General features: G+C 43.0%; 1 protein-coding gene across 5 annotated transcripts in view; it reads left to right on the top strand.

Moving 5' to 3' along the window:
• Positions 1-18,937, top strand: part of Satb1 (SATB homeobox 1) — a 91,012-nt gene that overhangs the window by 14,603 nt on the left and 57,472 nt on the right. For 4 of the 5 annotated variants that reach the window (XM_050165089.1, XM_050165088.1, XM_050165087.1 and 1 more), the window contains exons 1-5: positions 4,973-5,111; positions 7,573-7,817; positions 11,280-11,456; positions 12,212-12,338; positions 13,095-13,218. In XM_050165089.1, coding sequence (XP_050021046.1) covers positions 7,607-7,817; positions 11,280-11,456; positions 12,212-12,338; positions 13,095-13,218 — 639 coding nt within the window. In that variant the 5' untranslated portion in view covers positions 4,973-5,111; positions 7,573-7,606. Of the gene's footprint in view, positions 1-4,972; positions 5,112-7,572; positions 7,818-11,279; positions 11,457-12,211; positions 12,339-13,094; positions 13,219-18,937 lie in introns of those variants that run through there. The other variant, XM_050165086.1, reaches the window with a different exon arrangement.

Here is an 18,937-nt window from a genome sequence, read left to right as displayed (position 1 = left end):
AGCTATGGCAATTAGGGGAGACTTTTGCACTCATAGGGCTTGCAGCCTGATATGGGAGGTGTTTGCTTGACTAATAATCACTCAGATGGTTAATTGATTATGCATGTGATGATTGTTACAAAGGAGAAATACAGATTGCAACAAGAATATATACAAGGCCCATAACTTCCCGTAGGATTAGTCAGGGACTTTCATGAGAGAAAATCACGAGGCAGTGCACTTGAACTTCCCAAGTTGAAGGCTGGGTCAAGTTGGCTACAGGACCCTACAGACGTCGGAGTATGCCTTTCCATGACCTCCAAAATGTGGCCTGTAGCTTATAAAGTACATGCAGACATAGAGTGCATGCTTCTTTCTCAAACTGTAAGGCGTTGTCATGATGTTGGTCATAGATAATTTGAGACAGGAGGCTGTAAATGTTTATAGAATGTTGCATTTCCTCTCCAGAATATGTTTCCATCAAGCTGTTCGGGCTGCAACCCCAGCGCTTCCTCCCTGCTCTAGCAAGTTGGTGTTTGGTCCATTTAAAAAATGATGTGGAAATCAGTGCTGACATCCCAGACAGACAAAATGAGACACATGATAGCAAAACATATGGCTCGAGTAGGCATCCTTACATGGCCAACCCAGACCACAGTCCCAGAAACTCACACATAGAAAACAGCACCTGCAGCTAAAGCCAAAAACAAAGAGAAGACAAGAAAGCAATGTCTTACATAGATCAAGCTGTTTTGAGTGGAGATAGCCAACTGTATTTGAGTTGAAAAAATAAAATCCAAACCAAACCATGTCCACAGAAAGTGTCCTGCTGGTGAGTCTGTGTTACCAACAGTTGCCAGAGACGCTGCTGCAGTGTCTGAAAGCGGTCTGGTTCTGACTGTTTTCTCTGCTTATATACACTATTCAGAACTCTAAATGTGTTTTAATGCCTTTGGCTACCATCTGAAACATGCAGCAGTCCTTTAAGTTTTTTAACAGTTGTGTGTGTTTGTTACAGTATTCCACGCTCACTTCCCTGGTGTAGCTAGTTTCCACGCCCTTTTCACATGCGAGAAGACTGATGCACTCTGTTCTGACTGCATCCATGCACTGGTGCTGCAGGGCTGAGGCTGCAGAAATTCTCCAGTTTGATAGCAAGATCTATACATTTTATTTTCTTTTAACTTTTTTCAATACTTCGTTGCATCTTAATGGCTAAAGATGAGATGTCCCTATAGAATCAGGTAACATTCCCTCCGCCTGCAGCATGAGAGCTTAGGCTTGCCTAGATCTTGGGAGGTAATATAATTATCTTTCTTTTTTTTACTATGTTGATCGAGTTTTACTGGCCAGTACTTAGTGGCTCTAGTAAGTGTACTAAAGAGGAAGATCACACGCAGATACACACACATAAACATATGTAGTAATAAAGCCCGTCACTGCGGCTATCACTAGGTATCAGCTGTGTGCCATTTTTACCCATTCTGCCTTTAAAAACATAAAGAATGGGATAAAGAACTGGGATAAATAGGGAAATGTGTGTGACTGATTGATGATTTTACTATATTGTTACTCTTTATAACAAAGTCATTATTTGATGCCATTATGCTCATCCATTCTATCATTTTTCCAAGGACATATCAATCTTTATTACATACTCTTATATTTTGTGTTTATGAATAGATGGTAATTCCTGAATAAAAGGTGCTGTTCAGATTAAAATTTCCCAGGAAACATTAGCATTGATCAGGTCATCATGAGACTGAGGCACTCAGGCATTTTGCCATATTTATTTGTGTAAAATTATCAGAGAAACATTTTACAGTATTTTCATTCCCGTATTGTAATACGGCATCTTAGGAAACCCTTTTGTCTTCTGTGCTCAAAGTTCGTTCTGATCAGCAGTTAGCTCATCTGCTCCTTCTGTCTTTTCCTAAGAATTCCTCTGAAGTAGAGTTGCAGGAGCAAGTGACATATTGTTGCCTTTGTAGGCCAGTATAATTTCTCTCTTTTCTATTATTGTTTGTTAATTCATCCAGCATGACACTAGAACACACTGTACCTATTAAGAAAGGTCAGGTTTCAAGGAAACATGTCAGGCATTACCAATTGAAGGGCTATTCAGATATCCCACATTGGAGACTGAAATTTTAATGCATCCTATTGAAAAACATCATTGTTCTTATCACGATAATCATGTTTGTTCTTTTAAATATCAAATATCTTTCAAAATAAGTTTAGCCTCCAGTAACAATACAGACTCCCACACAAATGCTATATTTGGCTGTATTCGTATTTTCCTTATTGATTATTATACTGTAAATAGCCTCCACATTTCCCACACATTTCAACTTTTAAAAAAAGGTAGTGTGAGCCACTGTGGTGAAGGCTGTTTAAACTTCTCCCCTGCCTTGGCGGTGTGGCTGTCTCACTATCACATGTTCTTTTTTGGCTCAAGGCTTTGGTGCCAAGATTCAGTTGCCTTCCTCGATTTTGACTAACCTTTCCGGTTTGTGGGTAAAACCTAGGCGGGTGCTCTAGGAGCGATCTATTTTCTTTGTGCTTCTCCTAGACTCATCCTTCCCCAGGAGGCCACAATCTCCTCTACCTTCTGCCTTTTTTTTAGATTTCTAGTGTAAACAGTGTGCCTTAGAGTGTATTGGTCGCTTTAAAGAGCTTCATTTGCATATCTCGTCCTTATCTCTGCGGTTGTCCTAACTTGTTGCTTTTTAAAAACTGTCTTGCACAGTGTTTTTCAGTCTTACATCTTTCCCCGACTACTGCATTCTTCAAAATAGGTTCTTAAAAGTGTAACATTGGCTCTTGCTTGATGCACTGCTTTCGGGTGGAAATACCTTAGTGATTAAGTAATGCATTTTGCGTGAGATGTTACGGTGTTCATTTTTATGTGGACTGTATTTACTTTCTCCTGATCACAAAAAAGTATTTATTGCTACAACAGATGCATTCACCAATCCAAACTTTCCTGTATTCGCCCGATGGGAAGTATTTTAAGAATGATGACATCTTTTCCTTTGTAAAAGCAAGTCAGGTGTGTTTCCAGTGACCCAAATTTAGTTTAACTCCAGCACTACGGGCCGCGTGTTTCCAAAGTATCTGACTATGTGTGACTCTTACTCAGTTGTTAGTGGATGTCACTCTTGGCAGTTTAGAGACCACATTCCTCCGAGAACAAGTACTAGGGAGAGCGTCCCCAGGCTCTTCGCCTTCACTCCAGCCACATCCGGCAGCGTTCCCACCTCAAGTGCCACCTGCACGCCCCCGCCCCGTCCCTCCGGGCCGCTTAGGGTCCCCGGGCCGCCCCTCCTCCGCGCTGCCCGCACGGACCTGCCCAGGGCGCCCCCGCGTCCTCCCCGCGCCCCCGGCCGCCGGGCATTGTGTGCACTCGGCCGGCCGCCCGCCTCTCTTCGCTCGAGGCTCATTACGGATGCTCGCGCGCCCGGCCGCCAGCGCGCGCCCCACTCAGCTCTTCCCGGGCCGCCGCCGCCGCCCCCGCCCCTCCCCCGATCCCGGCCCTCCAGCCCGGGTTTTGAGCCCGGTCCCTCCCGGCCCTCCCGCACCCTGCCCCCGCCGCCCGCCCTCCCCCCCTCCCGCGCCCGGGACGCGGCGGCCCCGCCGGGGTAGCAGGCTGCGGGCGGCCGGGAGGAGGCTGCGCTGCCAGCCGGTGCCTCGCATTAAAATGAGGAGGAGGAAGAAGCGGCAGCCACAGCGGCGGCGGCGGCAGCAGCGGCGGCGGCGAGGGCTGCAGCCCGGGAGGACGCGCGGAGCCTGGCGCGACGCGGCCACCGCGGCCGGGATGAGTCAACTCCTGGTTTAATGGGGGCAGAGCGGCCGCGAGGGGACACGAGCGAGAGAGCGAGCGACGGGCAGCCGTCCGGGGAGCTGCGCTCACAGGCGCGCGCAGAACCCCGCGCGCCTCTCCCGGGCCGCCGGCGACACCGGCCTCGCCGCCCGCGTGGGGACCCCGCCTGCAGCCGGGCACCCACCGCCCTCCGCGCAACTCCGCATCAGTTTTGGGGGGCCTCCGGGCGGCGGCTGCGTCCCCAAGTCCCACTGCCATTGTCGAGCTTCTTGTTTACCTCCGACTCGGGCTGAGTGAGAGCTTGGCGACTTTTGGGGGGAGGGGGCGGGGAGCGAGTGGCCGCCCAGGCGGCGGCGGGGTTGCCCTCGGATCTCCCCCTCCCCCCTGCCCCTCCCTCCCCGTCGGTGCTCCCGGGCGCTCCGGGTCCCCGCGTCCATGGGCAGGGAGAGGGTCCCCGGGGCTGTTGTCGGCGACGCCGGCCTCCCAAGTGGCCTTCTAGTGCCTTCCCGAGGCTCTTGGCCCGACCCTCTACCCCTCACCCTCTCAGGCCCCTGCTAGATACTCTCGGTGGGGGTGCGAGGCGGTGGGGAAAAAGTTTAAGGTTTGTTAATCGTAGTCGCGATTGTGGAGGAGGGGGAGGGGGCGGCTGGGAAGAAAGCGAGGTGGCCTTTCCCTGGCGCTCCGGGGTCTCGGACGAGCCTGGCAGGGTGACACCAAGCCGACTTTACACGCTCTTCCAGGAGCTCAGAAAGAGGGGGCAAGGGTCCCTTCCCCACCTCCCTTCCCCCCTCCCCACCCTTTCTGGGGTCCTTGTCCGCAGTGATTTTTTTTCCTACCCAGTACCACCAGTGTACAGCTCCTAACGGGTTCCGCTTTGTTTTTACGACTCCCCCCACCCCCAACGAATCACTTGTCAGATCAATTTTACCTTCTCCCTCCTCCCTACTTCCCACTCTCCCCCTCCTCCCCTTCCAAACCCCGTTCTCTGAGGTTAGACATTTTACCAGCTAACTATACTGTTTTTCGAATTGTGACTTTTTTTTACGCCCCCCCCCCAATATCTACTCTCCTAGCTGTTTATTTTTGCCCTTCCCCCGCTTAGCGGGGCGGGGGTAAGGGAAGAGAAAAATAATACAATTTCAGGGGAAGTCGCCTTCAGGTCTACTGCCTTTTTTTTTTTTTTTTTTTGTAAATAATAATAATAAAAAGGGACATAGGAAACACCAGTCTTGAACTTCACTTCAAGAACCCGGGCTGCAAAGGAAATCTCCTTTGTTTTGTTATTTATATGCTGTCAAGTTTTGAAGTGGTGAGTTTCAGGTCGGTTTTGCTAATTTCACTCAGTAAAACTGCAGCTTTGCTGTTGCTAGATAGTAGTTTGTTTCTTTGTCTCTTTAAAAGGTCACAGCGAAAGCTTGGCCTGGATCGGGCCGGCCATATGGAATGGATAAGGGCACGGGTTCTTAAAATGTGCTTCTGGGGTTCTGCCGGGAAGAAAACGACCCTAAAAGGAACTCTTCGAAAAGAGATCCCACGGTGCAAAAAAAAAAAAAAAAAAAAAAAAAGGACAATACATATATACTTTTTTTTAATCAGAATTTCGTGGTTTTATTTCCTGCTTTTTAAAATTCCTGAGATGGAGTTCTTGTTCAGGAAGGATCCTCTGTGGTCTTAGTTTATGGACAGGGAAATGGGACTTGCGGAAAGTAGCCTCTTTCTGTGTGCCATCTGTACATTGCTCTAAAGTGGTTTTTAAAATATGTAACTCAGACTCTTGAGATGGGCTTTGGTTGCGAGCACAGTTAGTCCCAGCTGCTGTCAGTCCAGGCAGGCCTGTTGGCTTTGGATGGGTTCACCTCCACCCTCAGGTTTGACGAACTTTCGCCTTGGCTTAGAGTTTAAAGGAGTATTAAATTGGGTGTTTTATGTGCATGTAATTTTGCTTTATAATGAAAACCTTTTAAAGAATTGACTTAGTGTCTAGTAGATGCTTTAGGTGTCTCTTCAAAAAACAGTTTTATGACCTATGTGATGTTTTGGCTGTCAGGACTTTAAATTGCAGTCCGTTCAGCCGGTGCTGCTCACCTCCTGACCACCCAATACGCTCTGTATTAACTTTGATGCTGTTGTGAATTCCCCTCCCACTTTTTTTCTCACAAATTTCCACAAGGGTTAAATTTTTTCTGTTCAATTCATACTTTTAAGATTCGTCTTCTGCTTTAGGGTAAGGCAGTCAGTTTTAGAGAAATCAGCCTTGCACTGTGGTCCGGATAAAAGTAAAGAGTGTTTTGAACAACTTAATAATCATCATTCTAATTCTGGCTTTAGACTGCTGTTTAAGAGAACGGAAGAGTGAGCTTGCTAAAAAGTGGTTCAAAAGGATTCGTTTATTGTTAACGAACCTCATAGCCAAAAGCAGATGGGACCTCGGTCAAGGGTATGAACCTGTAGAGCTCAGTGTGCCACCCTGGAGGACAAAGATAAATAACTGTTATTGTATCTCAAACTTGGTAGATCTTGGTTTGTCATTCTTAAGGTTGCTTAAAGCCCCAGATCACATGCCTGTCGCCATTTCTTGGTTCTATAGGATAAAGTAGGGTAAACCTAATAAGAGAAAACTATCAAAAAGTCATGCTAATACAAACTATCAGCTGATCCAGGTCCAAATAGTTTTGAGTATATTAATTACTTTTTAAAGTATATAAGATATTTCAAAATACTAGACAGCTGGAAAAAATGCTGTCAGATTCTCTCTGGCTTTCCTAAATGTCCCCAGTACTTCAAGGCTAATGAAAATTCATAACATAATTCTGCTTACCTGTTCTGTTTAACCACCTCTATTTAAAAATATAATTTAGAAGTAACTTTGGTATATTGTACCAGTTGCTTTATTATAAGCACTATTCAAAATTGAAGTCTAATTGACATTTTTCTGAAATTATGATGGTACTAACTTCCTTGCATCCTGATTATTTTTTAATACCGGAGATTGTATTTGGTCAATATTGTTAGGGTTAATTTTTAAAGCGAGCTTCACACATCCACTTTTTGTATATATCACAAAATATCTTAAGAGTTTTTGCTATTTAATTTAACAGCACCCTGTTAGCAATGGACACCTAAATATTAACTCCAGAAGACAAGTTGTCCTGCTAAAAGACATGGGACATTTGAAGGAGCGCTCCACTCCTTCCTGTGTGCTTAGGGGTGAAATGATCCAGTCATGTGTTTGTCCAGGGCTTGAGAGCTTTAACAGCACGGAACTCCTGAAACTTAGCTAGCAGCAAACTTCTCGCTGCTTTAGCTCACAAAGCAAGTGGCCTTGGGTATTTGCAGTGTTCTGAGGTTCTCGTCTGTAGCATAGATGGCAATGCACGTTAGAGTGTAAGCTCCTAGGAAGCCTGGTGCTGCACACTGTAATCTTTCCATCCTCCATTACAAGTATTATAGTCATAGCCTGTCGTGAATTTTTAATTTTTTAAAAATCGAGAGTCCATGAGTATAATTTGTTATTTTCTTTTTACCTTATGGTATTCTTGTTCTGAAAGTCAGCCCGTTTTCCTCATAGTTTTAGCTGAGGAATTACTGTTTTATTCACGTACATTGGTACAGATTCCACAGTATTCTGTTAATTTAGATAGAAGCATAACCTTGTAGATCATTATGTAATTGCATAAATGTGTTTATGGAGGGAAATGTCTAGGGATGAGACGTGTATGGGGCAGGCATAACTACAGCCCTCCACCCACTGATAACGTCTTCTTTTCCAGTTCTGCCAGGTGATCTGTAGGACAGTGACTGAGTATGGATCATTTGAACGAGGCAACTCAGGGGAAAGAGCATTCAGAAATGTCTAACAATGTGAGCGATCCGAAGGGTCCACCAGCCAAGATTGCCCGCCTGGAGCAGAACGGGAGCCCACTAGGAAGAGGAAGGCTTGGGAGCACAGGTGCAAAGATGCAGGGAGTGCCTTTGAAACACTCGGGCCATCTGATGAAAGCCAACCTTAGAAAAGGTAAATACTTGCCAGCCGAATCCTGGAAAGCTGTTTGGTGTCCGCCCAAGGCCACCCCGTGTGGAGGTGTAGGGCTGGGACATGTCGTGTATATTCTTTTTCTAGGTAGCTTTCTGATGTGAAATTACGTGGCATCCTGGGCTGTAGTGTCAATTATGTTTTGAAAGCGTGAGTGCTGTCTTTGAGTGGTGCTTCTTCCTACCCAGGGCTGGATGTCTGAGACTTTCTGCAGTCTTCCTTACAGAGGTGGATTAGCACTGCAGTCACAGATGTGCAGGTGGCTGCTCCTTGAACTTACCCAGGTTTTTTCCTGCGATCCTAACTGTGAGGGGATTTCAGGACATGGATCTGACATGAGATCAGAGATTTGTGATGTAATTTATTGTGGTTTATTTTCTGAAGAGCAAAGTAATTATTTAATAGTGGAAAAACTTGCTGATTCTAGTTAATTTCTGCTATACTTGAGAATTTTTGGTAAAAGAAAGGAAAATTTGGGCAAGTTTATAAAGGGAAAAATAAACAAGTGATTTTCTACCAAGATGAAATTGATGGAGTTTTAACAACTTTGTCTGTGTTGTCACAACAGGGCAGTTCCTCTGTGGGCTATCTTTATTTTTTCATTGAATAATACATAGGAGTCAGATTTTTTGTGTGTGTGCTTTTCTGAGCAAAGAATAAAAATGCCATCTTTACCAACCCCGAATATTAAGTAGAGAAAGTTAGGGGGCTGAGGAATTTCATTGTGTTTGATGCATAACATTTACCATACAATCATTTATTTTTTTCCTTGGTTTGGTGAAAACAAAGAATATATTGATCCTGAAATAAACAGACACAGCAGTCCGTATTGTTAGATCTTTATCTATTAAAAATGGAAAAACAGCACCTCAGCAAATTCTTTGGCCTCTACTCGTGATTACCCTATTTATTGATTGTTTGCCAAGAATGTATGCATCTTTAAGCCAGGGCAAGAGCATTAAAAATATAATTTATTATGGCTTTTCAAACAGAGTGCATTAATATTGTACTGTGTAGCGCTGAGGCTCTATAAAAAAGACTTTCTGACGCCTGCAAACACACAAGTTCCATAAATTCCTAAATAGGAGATTTCAGCTGTCTCTGGTATTATGTGATATTTGCACAGCAAACTTTAATGCCAGGACAGTTTTAGACAAGGATTCTACAGACTCCACTGCTCCTTATGGCAGCCGTGCTGTTTACACAGGCTCAGAAGCCTCCAGCACAAGCCTCTAAGACTGCCTTCAGGTTTAAATCATGTGGTATTTTTAACTTTCAGCAGTGACCAGTACTCTCCCTTTCTAATGCTGGAGGGCTAGGAAGTTGCTGTAGTTGGAAGTCTGGCCAAACACCAGCTTGGATAATCAGGCAGCCCAGCGAAGGCTCCTGTTTAATATTACTCCCTTTAACAGGAGGGCAACCGTGACAGTTCTCGAGACGGTCTAGCACCGGGTTTGTAATTAGATGATCCCCTTGCTACCGTGTCTGTAGCCACCTTTATTATCTATAAGGCACCTTTAAATTTGATCAATAAAACACAGAGTCAACCCAGGCTGTTTCAGTGGTTTGAAAAGGTTTCAGTTATTTCAGAGCGCTGAGCTCTGAGAAGCTACTCCCTGTTCGACACCTCTGTTTGATTCCATGAGAGAGGAACCAGTATGCATGTTTTTGGCTTGCTAACCCAACAGTTAGCAGTGACAGAGAGAAGGAACCAGAGTCTGATCATCCTGTTCCTGCTCAAATGCTTTAAAACTATACATTCAAAATTCTATATCTTAAAAATATAGTTTAATTGTGGAAGGTTCTGTGCGTAATACAAAAAGCAAAAATTTCTAAGCCTTTCAGTAGTTTTTTTTCTTTAAATCTTATTTTTTATGTGCATGGTTTCTGTTTGACAGGTGCTAGATAAAAATTGTGGCTAAGCTGAGAAAGCACTAAAAAAAGGGCTTGGGTGTTTTTGTTTGTTTAAGAGATTTTGCCAAAATACCTTCAAGCCAAGGAAGAAATCACCAGTTTGCATATTGCTATTTTTGCTGCGGTCTCCCCAAGTTCTCTTCTGATCCCTGACGGGTTCTCTCTCTGGTATAAAACAGCTGAATGAATGACAAGAATATTGGCAAGCTCTACGGCTTGTTTTTCATGCCTAGCCTGCTGGTACTTCCGAATGAGTTTGCGAGCTTTTCTGAGTAAACCTAAAGGGGTTTAATTGTCAGAGCTGGAATCTCTTGTGAACAGTTCACAGAGCTTTGGTGAAGACACACATGTGGGAAGATGTAGCTGTTTTATGGCCGGCTTTTGTTCAGCAGAAACAAGCAAGTAGAGAATTTGTAAAGGGTCTCTCTGGCAGTGGGGAATGCTGGTTCTCAGCAGCGGTCGGTAGGCACTGAAACCTTCCCAAGTTAGGGATCTGAGAGTCCATGAGTCCAGGCTATGGAGCCGATATAGGCAGGGATACTGTAGAACTAATTGGGGTCCTGGGTGCCCTGTTAAAGTAACCCTTGTCATCATTTATGCTAAAGATGATGCCCTCCTGGCACTGTGCCACAGTACTGTTCAGATGCATCTGTTTTTAACCCTTTTCTGTAACTGTTGGAAATCTGACAGCACACTGCACTAATACCTTGAGTGCCACCGCAGATGGCTTCCAGCTTGTAGACCAAGCCTCTTTCCCAACAGTGGTGTGGCCTGGGCCGCTGAGTTGCTGCAGTGAATGGAAGGAAGGCAGCAGAGACGCATTAGACCATCGGTGTCTGCTGCTCGTGCCTCTCAGGAAGGCCAGCTTTCCTCTTCCTCTCTTCCATATTTCCTGGGGCAGACGTTGTCAGTGTTTAAAACTTAGGCTGCTGTCATGTCTTTTTCCTCAGGTAGATAGGATAGGTAGTTACAGAAGTGTAAGTTTTCTACTTTATGTGCCTTGAAACAGTGTCTACGAGGATCGGTTTGGTTAGGGTTTGTGTTCCTTTTATGGAACCAGTTAGAGGAAATACTGCAAAGGGCAGAGGAATGATTGTATGGTCAGATAATTGGGACACAAGCTAGTGAAAGCTGTTGTTGGCAGAAGCGTGTATACAGTAGGAAGGTGGGCCCTCTGAAGACAGGGCCTGAAAGGCCAGACACTCGGTTGTCTCTCGGCAGCATTATTGTTTGGTCAGAGAAGCGATTGTGCACTTACTGCTCTGGAGATAAACTGTTACAAAGAGAGGCGAGCCTGCTTTACCGTAGGACCAAGTTCAAGTGAAGGAAATGGAAGCAATTCCTTTGCAACTTTTAAACAGTGAGCAACTGCGTGTTTGTCTGTGTGCCTGTGTCTCTCCCCAGTCTGCCTGGGGAGTTCTGTTGTTCTCTCCCTGTGCAAACGATTTATTTTCAGAGTTTAGGTGTCCCCCTTGCAGACTGTTTCTGAAGACTGTCGGGTTTCTGTCTTTTTCACTGTCTTTTTGATAGGAACGATGCTCCCAGTTTTCTGTGTGGTGGAACATTATGAAAACGCCATTGAGTATGATTGCAAGGAGGAGCACGCGGAGTTTGTGTTGGTGAGAAAGGATATGCTTTTCAACCAGCTGATTGAGATGGCGTTGCTGTCTCTGGGCTATTCGCACAGCTCTGCTGCTCAGGCCAAAGGTAAAAGGTGCACTCCCGGGGCTGGGAAGTTGCTGGCGCTCCTGTGTGCCTCTCAGACAAAGCAGAGAACATTTTATCCAGAGAGCTGCAGCCTATGCTTTATGTTGGTTCCTTATAGACTGTGGCTTTAAAAATTAGCTTAATTCAGTTTGGTTTAGTTAACACACATTTTGCTCATGTGGAATGTCGAGGTAAATTTTTTTTTTAAATTACTTCAGCTGAATCATTAGTATGCTTATTGACCTTAATAATCTGCTCCACTGAGGACCCACAAGGAAGTGAGGAGCGTATTTGAGCAGATGGACTGTTGAGAGTCAATTTGCATTTATGACTGAATATCTAGTTCTGTTTCTTTTATTCTGTTTCTGATGGTTTTATGGGCTGTAAAGTATTTTTCAATGTTGATTCCCACTGCAATAGGGAATCTTATCTAAATCATAAAGCCATTTAAAAGCGGTTCAGCTATGTCTTATTAGAACTTCCTGTAAGTTAGGACAATGTGGCCCGATGCATAGGTTTAATTGATGGGTATTTATTTCCAAAATAATAAACAACCCCTATAGTCATTTACATAATTTCACAATTTGGAAAGCTATGCTGCGGATGTCTTCATTGACCTGCCTTTTTGAGGGAAAGGGAATCATTCAAACAGAAATAACAATATTGCTTGTGGGGTGGCAGTGCTGAAGAGCACAGCAACCTTTCTCTGGGTCTGAGAGCCAGCACTAAGCATGTCCTTTCTTTATCTGGACTAGGGCTCATCCAGGTTGGGAAGTGGAACCCAGTTCCACTGTCATATGTGACAGATGCCCCTGATGCTACGGTAGCGGATATGCTTCAAGATGTGTATCATGTGGTCACACTCAAAATCCAGTTACACAGGTGAGTCCAGCAGCAGTTCCAAGGGAAATTCTCCGCCTGCCTGTGTGGACATAAAGCTTCTCTAGCCAGCTCCCAGTTTCTGTTTACTCGGGGGTTTGAGACATGCTAATCCAGATTAATTTGGTAACTTTACCCCTTCTGTTATTTTCTCCAGCTTCAATGTATGACTCTGAAATCATCTCCCTCTCTTGAAATTTCTGCATTTTTTGCATGCGTTCAAAAGATAAGACTTTTTACTTTTAGTCAATTAAATGATGCATTACAAGAAGGCATTTTACATAAAGTTTACTTAAGAAAAAAATATTTTTGCATATCATGAACAGTGCCATCTGTGTACATTTTGTGAAAGAATGCCTTATTCGCTTTGCCATGATCTTATTTACTTATATCTGTATTTTGCCGTTTTAATTCGTGTGAACAGAGTAGTGGGAAGAAATCAGTTAATACGTTAATGCTTTTCCTGGTGGCTCGCAAGAAAGCAGTGCACCTTAAATTGTCTTCCCAAGCGCATCAGAGCAGGAAGGTAGAAGTAACATGAAAAAATAGCCACCACAGGCAGCTGATGTATAATTCATGCATCGATACAGCAGATGTGTTGTATAAAGTAATTAACTAATCGGAACAATCAGGAGACCGAGAGCAATCTCCAGATGCATCTGTTTGATTCGCAAAATGAAATCTGTCTGTCTTAAAGGAATGTTCTGCAGCGGGATGCAATCCTGTAATAATCCCCTTTCTAATCTATGTCTCAAATAGTTGCCCCAAACTAGAAGACTTGCCTCCCGAACAATGGTCGCACACCACAGTAAGGAATGCTCTGAAGGACTTACTGAAAGATATGAATCAGAGTTCGTTGGCCAAGGAGTGCCCCCTTTCACAGGTACTCACATAGCGTGTCATAATAATAAGACATCGTGGGCAGCTACCACTCGAGGGCTGATGGGATCCCTGGTTTCAAGCAACTGGTATCTGAAGCAAGAATTTGCTAACAGTGCTTAGTGATTTGACCACTGGTAACCTTTGAAAACCTGCCTTATTCATTCTGAACAGAGTTTTTAATGCCCTTTGTCCCTTGGGGCTGGGGGTGGAGATTGTGTCAAAAAAAAAAAAAAAACAAAGAAAACAACAAACCAGTCCTGCAGAAGACATGACTCTGCCAGCTCATTCTTAGTTCCACTGCTGAGTACTCCGAACCCTCGCTAAGGCAGATGTGCAATGGTAAGACCTCCTCAGCTTTGGCTCATGGATGATAGTATCAGTGTTACTGTGCATAACTGCAGCATGCTGGCTACATAAAATCATGGCGTTTGCTCGATTATAAAATGGGAAAGTGTTTGCTGAAATAATTGTAAATTATGTATGTATGTTAATTATAAATATAAGAAATTTCTTGCCTGGAACAAAAGGTTCATAGTTATTGCCCGTTGGGAGTTTATAACCAGTTTTGAAGAATTAGTTCATTTTTTAAAAATGGACATCCTTTTTTCTTGAGATGCTTGTTTTACCATTAGGGAATTTTGAAATGAGACAGATTTATTATTGTTGCATTTCATTTTCTGGCCTGGATTTTGGTAGAAGACAACTAAGACTCTAGGTTTGCCAAATTTGAAACCCAACATCTTTTGTGCTCAGACTTGGCTTATGTCACCACAGAGTGGGGTGCAGCACCCTCACATTGTTAAGGTTATCCTATGCCTTAGTATTAGTTGGGGTGCTTGCTTAAAGTTTCTTTTAATTCTAGTTGAAGATGTAATTATGAATATTAGTCTGCCAATCATCTGAACTTGTGTTGCTCTCATGAACGTTTCTGGAGTGAAGCTGGTCTCAGCTTGTTTTTTATGACACTGAGTAGTAGGTATTTGTAGTGTAGGGTGCCTGAGGATTCCTGGGTACCTTCAGGGGAAGCCCATGCATTCAGCCCTGCTCCATTAGAGGCCTCCAGCTCTGCCTTGATGTTAGCAGTTTAGGAAAGGAGCAATTCTAGATTAAGCTGTAGCCACAGGTCACCTGTTCTCTTATTAAATGTTTGTTTTCTTGTATTTGAGAGCAAACCTTTTAAAAAATCAGTTCATTCATCCTATCAGCAACTATCTGTCTTGTTGTTCTCATCCTTGAGATAGAGAGGATGCGGAATTATAACCAGAAACTAAAAGTGCTCTACGTGACTTTGCAGCAGTCAAGTCAGCCTGGTGGCATGAGGAAGCAGAGCGACTGACTTCTGGACTGGGCTGTGAAGACAATCCAGAGGACGTACTGCTTGGTTCTTAGTGTCTGAAGATTGTTGTTGTTGTTGTTGTTTTTGCTCAGATTTCTGACTACCCCATGTAGCAGTATCCTGTATCTGCCTGTGACCCAGTGTCCCTCTGATTTGGGAAGTCAGCTCAAGAAAAGACTAAAGGTCTCTATGAGCTGGGGATGAGAATCTGGTGCAAGTATTTATTGTACAGTCACATTTAGCCAGTGAACTCTGCTTATTGTACCTTAACACCACTATGAGAAATGAATTGAGCATAGGCAGTTATCACAGTAAGCAGAATGATAAAAGGAAATTTGAGGCTTAGTCTTGAAGCTGTATAGTGGTGGATTTCTTTTCTTTGTCTCTCTCTCTCTCTCTCTCTCTCTCTCTCTTTCTCTTTCTTTTCTTTCTTATTTTATTTATTTTGTTTTTTTGAGACAGGGTGTCTGTATGTAGCCCTGGCCACCCTTGAACTCACAGAGATCTGCCTGTCTCTGCCTTCTGAGTTCTGGGATGAAAGGTGTGCTTCATACTGGTGAATTTCTCTAGCGAGGTCTTCAGAAGAGGATCCCATCACCACAGCTAAGTGACTGACCTCGGCTGAAATTGCAACCTAAGCTATAGTGGCAATCTTCCCTTTCTAAAAATATTGGAAGTAATCGTGCACATGTTAGTAGAAGTAACAGATACTGAAAATTGGTGTTTGAAAAGACTGAACTTCAAATGAAGTTTTTAATACACTGCAACATCGTCTTCGGTTTCTCCAGCATGAGCCCATGATTCCGTACCCAGAATGTTTGCACGAGTAGCTCTTTCCCTTTTGGTTTCATGGTGAAGGTAGGAAAGATGAGTGATAAAGACTTCCTAACACCTACACCCAGAGTATTTACTGAGCTTGTCAAAACTTCTCTTCCTTTTGTATTTGAGATTGGTGATAGAAATACTGTGTTGAAAAATGCCTAGCAAATAAACACTGTTCCTCTACAGAAAGCAGCCTGGTGCCCAGAGGTGCTGCCACCCTGCTCGCCATGCAATTTCTGATTCATCTTCATGAGGACATTTAGTGCATTATTTAATAGGAATATGCCGCTATTGACTTTAAGGGTTTTGTTAAATATGTTAAAAAGTTTTGTTAAATAGTGAAGGGTTTTGTTTTAATATGTTAAAATATTCCAGTAACAAGAATGGCTACAGGATCCGTAAATAACATGTTAGGTTGAAAATCTCCTGCTGGAAAAGAGGGGGTGGGAGGGATCAGGATTAGGTCTTACTAGAACTTGCCTGGGGAGCAAGCCCTGACTCAGGCACTCCCAGGAGGATCGGCTGATACTAGAAGCTAAGCAAATATCCAGTTGATCTTGTCTTCTTAGAACCCTTGGCTTCTCCACTGACAGTGTGGGAGCTGGTGCTCCTATAGATTAAACTCGAAGTGCTGGTTAGTGACAGATCTGAGTCCTCATTTGCTCTATCCGTGTCCCTGCCCAATGGTACGTTTAAAAATAGGTGATGGTTTTTACAATGGGTGCTTAGGTTTTGATACAACAGTGTTTACTCTGCTAATATTTCTAAGGGTTTCTCCAGCTGCAGAGGGATTTCGTAAGTGGTATGTGGCTTGATTTACAGCTCATGCCTTTCTGTCTGTTAGTACTTTCCTACCGTAAATCTGCCGAAGCAGAGTGACGTGTTTATTAAGTTCTCTGTATCACGTGCTTGTTTATTTTTGTAGAATGTTCTAGGATGTTAAAAATGCTTAGCTCATTACAGATCTGAGATTGGATGCTTTGTTGTTGCCTTTGCGTTTTTCAGTGGCAGTGGTTAGATAGGTCGGCTGTTGCATTCTGAATGGCAACTACATAGAAGAAAACAGTCTGATTCTGGAACAGAAAAGCCTGTTGTCATGAAACTTTCGAGGGTTATGGATTTAGGATGTAAATTGGGAGTTATAAAAGTAAATATTTTGATTTACAATAAAACATTAAATTGGTTGCTTGTTTTCTCTAGAGTTTTAGATACTGAATCCAATCAAACATTAGATGAATATATACATTGCTACAAGGACAAATTATTTTGTTAAAGGTACCATAAGTAAAAAGTCAATTCTTATTTCTGCCTAATTAATGTTTCTTTCTAGAGATGCTTAGGTCAGATGGCCCTCATTTTATCTCGGTCTGTTTCGTGAAGTGTTTAAGCCTCTCCTCCTCTGTCACATCTGCACACATCCCAGTATTTCAGGCCTTGGGATTGCTTTCAGTTTCATTTTTACCTGGAGAAAAGATAACTCCTAGCCATGGCCTTATAAAGTGAATGAGAATTGCCATTTTTATTTTCAGTTCCCAAAGATACAGAAACGGGCTTGAATACCCCATCTAGTAAACCACACAACAGAAACAGTTTCCCAGCTCTCCTTCTCCGGACTGCATCTGTCAAGAAATCTTGGATTTTAAAATTAGTATTATTATTAGTTGCTTGCAAAATGGATAGTAAAATGCTGCCTTTTCCTCATGACACTTAGCCTGTGAGTAGGCTGGTGAAAATCTCCACAGGCCTTTGATAAACAACCTACTTGGTGTTCCATCAGTAGATAACACTGAATCTAGTGTTTAGATCTAATGTCTGAATACAGCGTGTTTTTCTAAAAACAAAATAAAAACCCTGTACTTTGTTTTTTGTATTTATATGAACTAAAATGACATCTTTCTTAACTTTTAAAATATTAATAGTCATATTTCCTGAGGATATCATCAGTATTCATATATCACATTTCACATAACATTATGAAATGTATTCACATATTAATACATTTGTTCATTCCAAAATATATATTAAACTTTTAAAACATATTGACAGGCTGCCGGTGTACCAGGCATCCTTCTAAGTAGCTGAAAAAGTCATGTATAGTTAACTCTGTGGTGCTTTTGATGTACCTGGTGTCGCTCTTTCTCTCAGTAGCAGAGAATTCTAGCCCCATGTTTAAATGAGGAACCTCGGGCACAGACTGTTTGGATGGGTGCCCATGGCAACAATAATTTTCAAATCAGAGCCCAGGAGGTAAACCTAGGGTCTTTTTGATCACATACACAGATAAAGGTAGTTCCAGGTGTTCACAACACTCTTTCTTTCTTGGAGTTCTGGTACGGACTTGAAGGGATCCGCTGCCTTTATTCCAGCTGGGGAGAATCTTCTCCCACTTGGGTTTTTGTGTGTTGACTGTTTCAGGGCATGGGGAGTGGTTTAAGTCGTAAGGGGTGGGGGCGGGGGTATCTGCTGGATAAGACTGTGTCTGGGAGGATCCAGAATTCTAGGTATAGTCTTCAGCTCTGGCCACAGCCCTTCAGCTCTTCACATCTGCAGGGTCAGTATGTGTTGTTGAGCCCATGATGTCCTTTTGATTAAGCCCACGGTTAAAGGTTCACGTTTTTTGTTGGGTCTAGTAGGCAGTTGCATTGCTCAGATTTGTTTCAGAGTGCAGGCCTTTTGTCACCAGGTGGGGCCTCCATGATGGACAAGAATGTACGGGCAGTTACCCTGAAGAATAACAGTTTTCTGCTTGATGTCCTTTACCCCTCCTGCTGCAGAGGTTGCAGTTACATCTGTGGCTGAGCACCATGCTCCTTTGAGGGCAGCTCCCTGGACTACTTTCTCTTTTTAGAGTTCCAAAGGTTCCCTCAATCCTAGTAACTTTGGAATCTGCCATTTGTTTGTTTGTTTATTTATTCATTTTTATTTTTTATAGACAGGGTTTCCTTATGTCATTCTGATACTCACTATGAGACCACGCTGGCCTTGAACTCAGAGGGGAATCTGCCTATTAATATTTGCTATTAGTATTTGCTTTGCCAGGTGCTGAACTACTTGATAAACTAATAAGCTGTTATTTGATTGTTAATTGGTAACCACCATTGTCAGTGGTGGGCTGCATTATGTAATTGACAAGTTAGCTCTCTGTAGGTAGTTATATGAATTGGCACAACTTTTCATAATTTAACTTTTTGTCCATTTAAACCAGTCAGGCTATCACTTTTTCCATTTAGCAATATTGCAGTATGTCTAAACTACAAGAAAACATACCCCAAATTGCAAGTTTTTTTTTTAATGAGGCTCATTCTTAGATGATTTAGATAGGTAGAATTTTATAGTAGCTTGGTTAGTTTTCTCCAACCTTCAAATCTATTAATCCTAAAAGCTAACCTTAACAAAGCAATGGCCTAACATAAAAGACTTGATCTTAAATATCTCATTGGCTCCATCTTCACAACATTGAAGTATGCAGAATTCAAGCCATGCCAATTTCATGTGTGTAATAATGTGTAGATATTTCATTTCACCTAAGAGTTTTTTTTTTTTTTTTTTTTTTTTTTTTTTA

This window comes from Alexandromys fortis, unplaced genomic scaffold, assembly GCF_014885135.2.
Source record: "Alexandromys fortis isolate MF-2015 unplaced genomic scaffold, M_Fortis_MF-2015_v1.1 scaffold_121, whole genome shotgun sequence".
NCBI classification, from domain to species: Eukaryota; Metazoa; Chordata; class Mammalia; order Rodentia; family Cricetidae; genus Alexandromys; species Alexandromys fortis.
This window is presented reverse-complemented; position numbering and strand designations above follow the sequence as displayed.